The following is a 12,877-nucleotide window of genomic DNA, read 5'->3' on the forward strand; positions in this document are numbered from 1 at the left end:
GAAGTAGAAGAAATCATAATGGACCGTTTGAAAGTCCAAACAAGAGAGGAACCTTTGACCTAAAACTACAATGGTATTTAAAATTTCCCCTGTTTTCAATCCGTTGAAAATAGGAGAGGGCGGGAGATGAGAGAAATGAAGAACAACCAAAATGGGTGCATTTTGATTATTTTTAAGTGAAAAACTCGACTTCTCAACTTCTATATTCTCCAGAATGTTTCAATTGAATGCGAAAGAGTAGCTGCGCCCTGCAGGGATGTTCTCATTTGTGACTACCAACGCTCTTAAACAGTTAACAAGAAGCATTGGCAACTTTGTAAGTCCTCCTTCAATCTCAATGCCTCTTCAACCACCATCTTGTCCTTCTTTCAAGCAAACTCTGCTTAATCGAATCAAAAACTGTTCCACCATAAACGAACTGCATGGTTTATGTGCTTCCATGATCAAAACTAATGCAATCCAAGATTGTTTTCTGGTGCATCAATTTATTAGCGCGTCTTTTGCTCTTAACTCTGTACATTACCCAGTTTTCGCCTTTACCCAGATGGAAAATCCTAATGTTTTTGTGTATAATGCGATGATTAAGGGATTTGTATACTGTGGGTACCCATTTCGTGCTCTACAATGTTATGTACATATGTTGGAAGAATCGAACGTCTTGCCAACTAGTTATACGTTTTCTTCGTTGGTTAAAGCTTGCACCTTTATGTGTGCTGTTGAGTTGGGACAGATGGTGCATTGTCACATTTGGAAGAAGGGGTTTGAATCCCATTTGTTTGTTCAAACTGCTTTGGTTGATTTTTACTCAAAGTTGGAGATACTTAGTGAGGCAAGAAAGGTGTTTGATGAAATGTGTGAAAGAGATGCTTTTGCATGGACTGCTATGGTTTCTGCTCTAGCTCGTGTTGGAGATATGGATTCCGCTAGGAAGTTGTTTGAGGAGATGCCTGAAAGGAATACTGCAACTTGGAATACCATGATTGACGGCTATGCAAGATTGGGAAATGTGGAGTCTGCAGAGCTTCTGTTCAATCAGATGCCAACCAAGGATATAATCTCCTGGACAACCATGATCACTTGTTATTCTCAGAACAAACAATATCAAGATGCATTGGCGATTTATAGTGAGATGAGATTGAATGGGATTATTCCCGATGAGGTAACAATGTCAACTGTTGCTTCAGCTTGCGCCCACATTGGAGCTCTTGAACTAGGAAAAGAGATACATCATTATGTAATGTCTCAGGGGCTTAATCTTGACGTTTATATTGGTTCTGCATTAGTTGATATGTATGCTAAGTGTGGGAGTTTAGATTTGTCTCTTTTGATTTTCTTCAAATTGACAGATAAAAATTTATATTGCTGGAATGCAGTAATTGAAGGACTTGCTGTTCATGGTTATGCGGAGAAGGCTTTGAGGATGTTCGCTATCATGGAGAGGGAGAAGATCATGCCCAATGGTGTTACCTTTATTAGTATATTAAGTGCTTGCACACATGCTGGGTTAGTTGACGAAGGCAGGAGTAGATTTTTAAGCATGACTCGTGATTACGACATTCGTCCTGATATCAGACACTATGGTTGCATGGTTGATATGTTAAGTAAATCAGGATATCTCAACGAAGCGTTAGAATTGATTAAAAGTATGGAATTTGAACCAAACTCTATTATTTGGGGAGCCTTGTTGAATGGGTGCAAACTTCATGGAAACTGTGAGATCGCTGAAGATGCTGTTGAACAGTTGATGATTTTGGAACCCATGAATAGTGGGCATTACAATCTTTTGGTCAGCATGTATGCTGAAGAAAAGGATTGGATGGAGGTTGCGCATATTCGATCAATGATGAAAGAAAAAGGAGTAGAAAAGAAATATCCTGGCTCAAGTTGGATTGAATTGGAAGGGACAATTCATCAGTTTTCAGCTTCAGCTGATTCTCACCCTGATTCTGACAAAATATACTTCGTACTGACAGAATTAGATGGACAACTGAAGCTAGCTGGTTACATACTCGAGCCTTCAGTATGCAGTACTGCTTTGCTTTTTTCAGAGGAAATTTGATCAACATTAATTGAGGTCATAGTGAGATCGAATGTTATTTGCATATCAATCATTTCAGCTTCATTGAATATGGTATATTGAAGTGAAAATTCTCGAGGTCAAGTGCTAAATGACAAAGCTGGGCTACTATAGGAGTTCATAATTATTCAGATCAAGGCTCAAGTTAGCCTCATCAAGAGCCATGGTAATCTTAAGTTTAATCTTACGTTTTGCTAGAATGTCTTCTCATTTTAAGTAAATTCTCAATATTTGTTATAATGAAGTGAACGAGTACTTCTTAGTCTTTTACATGCACAATTGAGCATCTTGATGTAGGCGTTCACCGGAACATAATTCACTTGAATCCTTCTTTCATGTGCGCTCTTCGTACTCCCCATTCTACATGCACAATTGAGAATCTTGATGATGCATTTCTTTTCAATGTTTGGCTTGTATCATTGAGGCTACCTATTCATATTAAGAATATATTTGATGATTAAATTTAATCTACAGTCGAAAAAATGAAGTGAATGGTTACTTCTTAGTTTTTTACGTGCACGATTGAGCATCTTGATGCATTTTCTTTCTCTGTTTAACTTGTCTAATTGAGGCTATCTATTCATATTAAGAATATATTGACCGATTATATCTAACCAACTCTTTTAGTGCTTAAGTTTTTAGATTAGTGATGGTTGAAACTCTGTGATATGGTTAAAGTTGTTACCAATCTCAACATCTAAACTCAAACTCGTGCAATAGTTTGACTAATGAGGCCCAGTAACTATGTTATTGATATTGAAATAAAAGAGGAACAACTCTAAAAATCTTTCAACTTAGGCATGTAAAGTTCGAATTCCCCACTCTTGTTGATCGAAGTAGATTCAATCATTTTCTTTATGCTTTCAGTGTACTCGCATTCATTTTGTGATTTTTGCTCCAGCTATCAAAGAAAGGGCAGGGACTAAATTTATAACGAAATAACGTACCACTATTGTACAACCGGAGCTGACTCAGTGAAGTGATTTGATCAAAGAACCCAAGCTAACAGGATATCCTGTAACAGGTCGGTCCTTTTTCCTTCTTTGTACAATACTTTCATATATTTCAAACACACATGATCATATTGTCTGCATTATGCACTTCTTTAGAAACAAGCTAGGTTTTGAGGAAAATGGAAACCAAGACTTATCAGAATCTTCACGTATAATCTCATTCATGACAATAAATTGCCAATACTGTCTGTACCGTGTGATAATATTTCCAAAACATCCAACTTGTCCCACAGATGGTTTCTTAGGTTGGAACGGCGTGGAGAAAAGAAAACTTCTAGTTTCTTCTTATGTTGTTTTAATTTTCATTTTCTAAACGAAGAACATGCCTAAGTCTTCTCTTTCCTACTTCAATGGTGTTCTTAATCCATCAATATGGCATTGGAGAATGCTAAACACTGGCTAAATTAAATGGAAGTGCGACTCTCTTCTTCAAGCACTAGCCATTTTTATTATTATGGAAGTAGCTTGCTTTGTTCTGACAAGATGCATGGTTTAAGGGATAGAGGAAATTCTTCAAACCTTGTAGGCTATGCATCTGCTGTAAGATATGGTTCTTAGGGAACATTATACACGTTTCTATCTTAGTCTCTTTTCATGTACTTAATGAAAAATTTCGTATCATTTCAAGGTTCAACGATAGTGATTGCTATTATTCCACTATTTTGACTTTCCCTTACCAAGTTGGTGGGGGGAAATCCTACCCAAATCTCGCATTAGTCTTTCTCATACTCTGCCAAAGTTCACTATTCTGAAACTTCATCTCAAACAGAAGTATGCTTTCTGACCTTGCTATAAACTTACATCCACAAAGGTCATAAAAATTTGTAAAATAGAGGTGGATTATTATTCAGGTTGATTATAGAGACAGAAGTGGCCTCTGTTTACCAACAAGTTGGTATTGTATTTTCTTGAGCATTTTATCACAATAAGAAAGGAAAAAAAAAAAAATCAAAAGAAACTTATCTAGAGACGCCCAAATTCATAGTTTCTTCTAAGAGGACTTCATGCACTTGGCAATGGACCAGGATGGGGTTAATATTTAATCACAAAATATTTTTACGTTCCAAAATTTTTTAAAAAATTGATCTGAAGTGCTTACTACTTCCGGTTCAATTCACTAGACCCTTATATAGTTCCCTTGTCTCTGAGAGTAACAATAAAGTCTGTTGTTGTTCTTTAGCGGTGTAAACCTTTTCTCCATCCAACAATTGTAGTCTAAATAGTCTTTTCCTTTTAGTTTAGAACTTGACGCCCTCGTTATTCTCATATCTCATACCATCTATGAAATTGTTTCTTATTTTCAAAGAAGGTCCATGCTCGAGATGAAAACTTCTTGAAAAAGTCAGAACAAAAAGCCTTGATTTGGCTAATAGTTTAACTGAGGTTAAATTTATACAAGTATAAACTTATCTAAGCTTATAATCGATTTGGATGAAACTAATGGACGAATGTAGAGCTAACGATTTAAACGTGGCTGCACAAACTAACAATTAGAAGACGATATAAAGCTTGAGACTTTAAGATTAAAAGTATACACCTCCCCTCCCCAAAGCTTAGAGATAAAAATTGATCCCCACACCGAACGCCCTCTCGTCCTTCTGAATTTACTTCTTATTGACCATCCGTTTAAGAATCATCATCAAAACCTACTCTTGACTTATATAGAATGAGCGGAACCATCGTATATTTAAAGATAAAGAATCAGATTTCACACACTTTTTTTTTATCACTTTTTGTATACATCTCTATCATGGTGTAAATTCACTTCTAACTTTTGTGACTACAATCTCACTTCTCTTAAATCTCAATGGAATATCATGATGAAATCTTTCTTGGCACTTGATGCCCTTTTGTAATTTCATTTTATCAATAAAATTTGATTGACTGTTTCTAAAGTCCCCCACACCAAAAGAGGAAAACTATTGCCAGTACAAGGGAAACAAAACAGAGGAAAATGAACCAAGAGACTCGAATTTTGTAAAGTGACAACTGACCAGGATAGGAAAAAGAAGAAAGTTTCATAAAACTGTTGAACAAATGATGATTAAAAAAATAGGCTCTACAACCATTAGGGAGGGGCTTGACCGATCAAAGCTCGAGTTCAACATCAACTGTATTCATGAAAAAGTCCAAAAAAAAAAAGAAGAAAAATCTAGAAGCCGAATAAGTTGATAAGGATGTCGCTATGACAACAATAGGTTTACCGACATAGAGGAGACATTACTCAAACTGGAAGCCATTATTACTTTTTCTTTAAAACATTAAAAACCCCATCATCTGACCAAAAATTTAGACTTTTTTTTGGAGGGGGTGAAAAAGAAACACCAAACAAAAACAAACAAGACTGAAAAACCTGAAGCCAAACTCAGTTGAAAGATGGAACTTCTTTTAAAAGGTTAAATCTTTTCTCCTTGTGTCTTTTTAAATGGGATACAACCAACTTTTGATGGCCTGCAGTGTACAGACTTTCTCAGCCTCATTCATTATGGAACATCTAATTAATTTTCTAAGTTGATTGGGATGAGTAGTTTGTGTGGTTCAAAAGTAAAAGTACTGATAAGAAATTTAGAATAATGCTTCCAATTGTGTCAGTTTTTGTGCTGAAGCCTGAGAATAGAAAGAGTTTTTGTAGTGTTGTGCGTTTGTGGGGCTTTCTTGCATCCTCGAAAACCTAGAAAGGAATTCCATCTTCTTAAAATTATAAAACAATAGTTCAATTATATATTTATTAAACAAATAACTGTTCCTTGCAATATTACCCTTTTAACTCTTCACGAACATTTCAAAACTACTGGAGTGAAATAGTTTTGAAAACTACTGGAGTAGTTGTACTTCAGAATTTTTCAGAATTATGAAAGTTGAGACATGAAATTTTGTGACAGTTCTATTGTAACACTCTTGTTTTAGGGTCCAAACTAGGATTCAAAATCCGAACTTGGATTCAAAATTGAACTTGGCACCTCATGATCTCATATTCTTCACAAACCAATATGAGTCCTTTTAGCATGGTTTGTTCTCACTTACACGCTTCATAGAAAATTTATAGGAAGACACCCAATGTAGAATTGCTTAAAGTTAAGCATGTTTAATTCAGATTCCTATATTTGAGTCTTTCTTAACTATAGGTATAGGTTAGTAGCTTTCAATTCTTTTAACTATACTTTTATAGCCTCAAGATCTCTCTCATTCAAATGTGATCTCCGTTTATTTATCATATATTCCTTCTAAACTCGAATGCTATAGTGATATTGCAACTTTTGAAAGAATGGTAGTACTTTTTTAAAGAAAAAGTGAAAAGTGTGTAATATTTAGAAGTTAGCCAAAAACAAAACAGCCTCTAAACCAAACCAAAATTGACTAGAGTTCACACGCTAAGACAAAAGCTAGGGAGGGAACATATTATTATTGCTACACAACAAAGTTAATGTTTTGGTCAAACCTTCTTCCCAATAAGGTTAAGTTGTGTGAGGTTTGGTCCCTTAGTTTCTCCAAGGTTGTCTCCACCTGTGATTTATCTTTCTTCTCTTTCAAGCTCAAACCACTCCCAAATATTTCACTAAATGATTGCCATAATCAATCCCTTGGTGGGGTTCGACTTACTTTGTCTTCAACTACTCTTTTCTCCACATATGAAGATACAAAAAGTGTCATTTTAGATGTCATTTCAAATACTTGAACTCACAAACTATTGTTTTTATCATCAACTAATTTCTATATGATGGGGTTTGAGATACATCAAATAAATGTAATTTAATTTGATGTATTCAGAGTCCATTCCTTGGACGTATTACTACAGTAGGATTTTAGAGAAATTCAAATAGGATAAAATTTGCAAGTTACTTCTTTCCAAACTTGTAGCGGACCTTTTTTACTTTTTATAAATGTTTCAAAACTATCATTTTAAAAAATTTAAAATGAATATTGGAAGAAAATTAAGATCTAGAATGGTGGGGAGGCAACCTAGAATAATATGACAGACTCAATTTTTATTTTGCATCGCTACATTGTCACAAGTTTTAACTATCATTTATCATTTATCATTCAAGAAACTGACATGTTTCTATTGTAAATGTTCAATTTTGAAATAGTTATGGAAGGTCAAGGAAATAATGTAACTTTTTAAAGTAAGAGTATTTTTTAAAAAATGAATGACAAATAAGTACACAAATGGTTAAAACAATCATTTATATTTGTCATACAATAAAAACACCCCTGGGGAACAAAAACTACACAATGATTGCAAGATAATAGAAACATGTGAAAGGGGAATTGATGAGGATAATTTTAAAATTTTCTACTTAACTTGCTCCTCACTTTTTCAAAATTAGGTTTTATTTGCCTTTTCGAGTAGCTAATGAAAATGAGGAAATGATAAGGTCTAAGTTTTCTTATAATTTATGAATATTAGTTTATTTTATCTTTGTAATATTAGAAACTATTTTTATATACTTCTTTGGTAATGTACTTTAGTTGATTTTGATTTATTTTGGTTCTGGATGCTTTTAAAATGTTTATCTTAGTCTTTGTTTTTTTAAACTTTTGTTCATTTTAGTTCTTGTACTTTTAATATTTGTTCATTTCATTGTGCTTTCATAATGTCTATTTTTATACTTTTAAAATGTTTATCTTAGTTTTTGTTTTTTTAAACTTTTATTCATTTTCGTTCTTGTACTTTCAATATTTGTTCATTTTATCGTTCTTTCAAAATGTTAATTTTAGTTTTTGTATTTTTAAGAAAATGACCATTTTTGTCTCTCATTTTCATTTGCATTTGAATTTTTCGGTTGAAACTTTGCATTACACCTTATTCACTAAGGTAGTAATTTAGCTATGAACTTTGATTTGTAATGATTTTGTCTATGTAGTTTCGATTTTGCAATAATTTAATCCTGGGACATAAGTATGTAACAATTTTAGTTATTGTAAATTCTTGAGTCTAACGCAAACAAAAAAATCAAAATTAGAGGTTAATTTTTCTTATTTTATATTATAAGCTTTGTATTTTTGTAAAAATATTGAGTTTATAGTTACTTTGTTTATTCATGAAGTTTTTACACTAATTTTTACTATATGAACTAAATTGTTACGAATGAGAAGGTACAAGGACAAAATTGTTACATTCTAAAATTCATGAACTTAGAAGAATATGAAGGATTAAATTGTTACAAATCGAAGTTTAAGTACAAAGTTACTTTTACAGAAGTTTAGGTTTTTTAACCCATTTGTATTAAAGATTTTTCATTATACATATAATGTATGTTACAATTTTATAAATAGAGATCAAAATGGTCACATTTTAAATTATGGAAACTCAAAATAGACATTTGAAAAGTAAATGGAGCAAAGTGAATTGATGGTGAAAGATCAAAGTAGTAGTATTTAAATTTTAAAGAAGTCCTATTTGCTTTATTTCCTTTTAATAAAAAATATTGTAGATTAATTTTTAAATATAGTTGTGATTGAAGATCCACATGCGTTTACATATTGTATTATGTAATATTATAGAATATAACTGATTTGATTTTTCTTTAAAGAAAACACTTAACTAAATATATTTCATAACATCTCCAATGTACACTATTACAAAATTGAAATTAAAATTTCTTTTCAATGTAACAATCTTGAAATAATAATAATTGAAGTGACAGCCTCAAAGAAATGATCACATATCAAACTCCCTCATATCCTGGTTCAAACTTTGAAACATTGCCTCCTATTCAAACTACATCCAATATTTTTAAATTAACTTCTTAAGTCATATTTAATATTCAATATTCTTCAATTAAAATCTACATTTCTGATTATATTTATCAATCATTGAACAATATCATTTTCATTCTTCTCTTTTTCCCTTGACCAATCTAAACCAATGTCATTATTGTCTTTACTCCATAGATTTTTTTTTTTTATTATATTGCATACATCAATTTGAACTTATTAATTTTAAAAATAAAAGTTTATCATATACTTCTTTTACAGTGAAACTGAATTTCATCTTGAGTATGTTGATTAAAAATATGAATTTTGGATAAGATTTTATTTTTTAATTTTAAAGATGGAGTTACGTAAAACTTTTAAAAGTGTAAGTACCAACTTAAACTAATAGTAAAGCTTGTAGTCTATAAACCTTATTAATATTTATTTTAAAATGATAGGTTGGCTTTTGAGAATTTGCAATTTTTTTATATTCAATTGGGTCAAAGAACTAAGAACTCATAAACGGACAATTTGTAATGTTGTTAACAACTTTCAAATTAAATAAAATGATAAATATATTTCAAATAATTGCTTCAATACCCTCTTAATTTTGTAGGCCCCAATAGATAATTATTTGGTTTTGTTTTTTTCTTTTCTAATTAAACCTATTTTATGCGTATTTCTTAAATATAATTATTAATTTTTTATTTAAATTTCAAAAACAAAATTAACTTTTGAATTTTTTATTTTTTTAATTCTTGAAATCTATCGTTCACAATTATTTTTAAAAACCTTAAATAAGAAAAGTGAGAAAACTAGGAACTTGGTGTTAGATACTTAAAGTTTGAATGATGGAAATGATTCAAATTTAGTATGGTAAATGAAAGGAATGAGAAAAGAGAGAGAGGAAAATGAAATTTGAACCAAAATGTGATTTTGTGAAGGTATATAAATTAGTATAAGAAAAAGAAGTGGATGCATTTAATAATGTAGATTATATAAAGAAAGAGAGAAGAAAAGAAAGGGTAGCAATCATCCAAACACGTGCAACGGCCCCCATGTGCAACATTGGTGTCGGCTTGACCATTCTAATGTTGTTTTACTTACCATAAATTTATAATATCAGCATCAACTTTCCAACCATTTTTCTTTTTCTCTTTACTCTTATTGTTAGACCTAATGCTATTTTATATTTCAATCTCTCTTTAATTATCAAACCTTTAACCTATTTACTATTTCTAAAATCTAAACCACTTTTTCTTTAACAATGTTGCCTTTGACTAATAATGTCCCCAATCAATTCTGGAAAATCATTAACTAATTAATCTCTTTTCTTTTTTCTTTTTTCTTTACTTCCTTATGATTGGTCAAACAAAAGCCTTTGGGTTCTTTTGGACCATCTCCTCTTACCTTTCCTTATCTATTATTTTAATTCTAGGAAGTAGATTACATGTTAGTTTTTTTCATTTTGCTTTCAAATTTTTATTCATTCTTCTTCATATTTAACAACTCACTAATTCTAACTTTTTCAACTTACTTTGCCTCTTAAATCTAATTTTTTTTTAATTTTAGAAAATATAAAATATTAATAGTTTAAGACTTAGTAAATATAATATTAAAAATTTAATAGTTTTAGTATGATACTTTTAGGGAGCTATAAATGAATTTATATTCAGATGATATGGATATAAAAGAATTTTAGAAACTATAGTACATATCAACCATGGAAAAAATTATACTAAAATATTACAATTATGTAAAGTATTTATGGAAATAAGAATAATGCAAATTTGCTCTCTCTCCTTGGCGAGTCTCATTTCATTTTCTTATTCTCTCTCATTTCTTACTTTTTTTTTTTTCATTTTTCATATCAATTTTAATTTCTTTATTCTATTTGAATTTTATTTTTCTTTCTTATTTTAATAGTAGGTAAATTTTAATTTTTTATTTCTTAGTTTAATACTATTTTTTCTTAATAAAGAAAAACCTATTTTTTATGGAAAAGTTTGTTTAATTTTATTGTGATTTAAACTTACTAAAAATGTGTGTTCTTTATCTTTTTAAATGGATGAAATTTCCTTCAATTTTTTTTTTCAATTCATGTTTACATTAATTTTTTAATTTATTTTTACGTTTGTTACATGACATGATAGATTTGTAAAGATCAATCATTAATCGAAATTTCATTACTTGAGTGTGCAATTTTATGTTAGTAATTCGTTCGGTTTATATTAATGTTATTCTCTATGCATGTTTACCTTTGTAATCTATTTGTTTTGTATTAATTAAAGACGGTAAATTTCTAGTAATTGCTTGTGATTGAAAAATAATTAAATATAAAGTAAAATATGTAATACAATAATTTAACAAATTCCATTTAATGTAAATATAAAGTAAAATATGTAATACAATAATTTAACAATTTTCATTCAATGGAAGTAAAATCAATGTGTTCCACAACTTGGACATCGTCAATTTTTAGTTGGCTGTCCTCATCGACTTTGCACTCTTTGTTGCTTTAGTCATTCCTGTTTTGAAGTATGACAATTGACCGATTCCTAAATTATAATATCTCGCTTCAAATATTGGCATCATCATCATCGAACTAATGTAACAAATCTCGCTCTGTGTTTGTGTCAGATGAGGCATTTTTCTTCCACATGCTGGTTAACTTCTTCCAATTCATCAGGCTCTTGCACTCGAGTACGTCTTCTTTGAACTGGTGTAGCTACAATAGGTACATCATACATATAGTGTATGTTCTTCATGTACAACTTGTTATCTTATTGTTGCATATATCTAGGACCTGTTGTGGATCATCTGCAATATCTCGAAGTCTATTGTTGTTTGATCTTTGTGAAATATTAAAATGAATTAGAAAATATTTAAAATAAATTTGTACTTAAAATAGTTAGACAATATTTAAATCTATACCAAATGACCCACATATGTTGTCAATCAAGTGATATAGAGCCTCATAATATTTTTGTACCAATTGATGTATTCTTGAGTTACATTCACATCCAAATTACTTAATCAGAGGTTCCATAGCAATAAATATATCTTCTGTGATTTGGCCATCACATCATCAAATGGACAACTGTATCAGATCAATTAGCAGTTTTTCAAATCAATGTTGTGCAAAAATGGTTTAGTATTACAATCGAGTGGAACATCTTGTTTAAGACCAAACTGTCTGAGTTTTCTATCAGGATGATGCCACTCACCTATGTGAAAACATATGAGAGGACTAAAAGTTCGCCATATATGTTGTGACTGTTTGTACAGAAATTTGACAAACTATCCATGACAGCTTTGTACAACTTTCGGATAATTTGAAACACAACATATTATATGAAACTTAAAATTTAGGTTCAACACGACGTACCTAATTAGGTTGAAGAAGATTAAACATGTACTTATAATGAAAGACTACATGTTTAGTTTAACTGGGCTGGTCACACAAAATTAATCTCTTCATATTATTCAACTAATATTTTAGATTTTAAATGTACTACATATAAAAAATTATGGATAATCTAAACTAAATCAAAAGAACATATCTTGAACCATAAGCTCGTCCATGTAATTGGCAGAGGTTTGATTTCATTTTTAAAAATTATTATTATTTACTATTTTATTATATTAACATTATCATCAAATTATTATTATTATTATTCATTCTTTGTTGTCTCTCATCTTCACATCATCTCCTTATTCTTTTTATATTATCAAGTATTGTGTCATTTTTTCTTCTTCTTTCACTACAAATCTAAACGATCGTTTACCAAGATCATTTAAATTTGGTACAATATTGTATACACGATTGTTTCGTTTGGATTTGGTACACAATCGTTTTGTGTAGATTTGGTACAAGATCTTGCACACCAAAATCATTTAGATATTGATATACTATCACCGTAATTAGGGAAATTTAGCAATAATCTTGGAGTATATTATTGTATTTAGAGTGTATTGATTCTTTCCTTATATGTTGCTCTAATTTCTGTATATTTACCTTTGTATTACTCGAAATTAATCAAGAAATATACCATTACTCAAATAAATTGTAATTATCTTTACATTTTGG

At 30.6% G+C, this 12,877-nt stretch overlaps 1 protein-coding gene across 3 annotated transcripts; it reads left to right on the forward strand.

Moving 5' to 3' along the window:
• On the forward strand, nucleotides 1–11,749 carry LOC101215244 (pentatricopeptide repeat-containing protein At1g06143). 3 transcript variants are annotated; one of them, XM_011653147.2, is made up of 3 exons: nucleotides 1–2,243; nucleotides 2,979–3,101; nucleotides 11,428–11,749. In XM_011653147.2, the coding sequence occupies exon 1, from the start codon at nucleotides 257–259 to the stop codon at nucleotides 2,057–2,059; it is 1,803 nt and encodes a 600-aa protein (XP_011651449.1). In that variant the 5' UTR covers nucleotides 1–256; the 3' UTR covers nucleotides 2,060–2,243; nucleotides 2,979–3,101; nucleotides 11,428–11,749. The 3 variants fall into 3 exon arrangements, with proteins under 3 accessions (XP_011651449.1, XP_011651450.1, XP_011651448.1); XM_011653148.2 differs by lacking the exon at nucleotides 11,428–11,749 and adding an exon at nucleotides 3,324–5,232; XM_011653146.2 differs by lacking the exon at nucleotides 11,428–11,749 and having other exon boundaries at nucleotides 2,979–4,064.
• Nucleotides 11,750–12,877: the final 1,128 nt, after the last annotated feature.

This window comes from Cucumis sativus, chromosome 3 (genome assembly GCF_000004075.3).
Source record: "Cucumis sativus cultivar 9930 chromosome 3, Cucumber_9930_V3, whole genome shotgun sequence".
Taxonomy (NCBI): domain Eukaryota; kingdom Viridiplantae; phylum Streptophyta; class Magnoliopsida; order Cucurbitales; family Cucurbitaceae; genus Cucumis; species Cucumis sativus.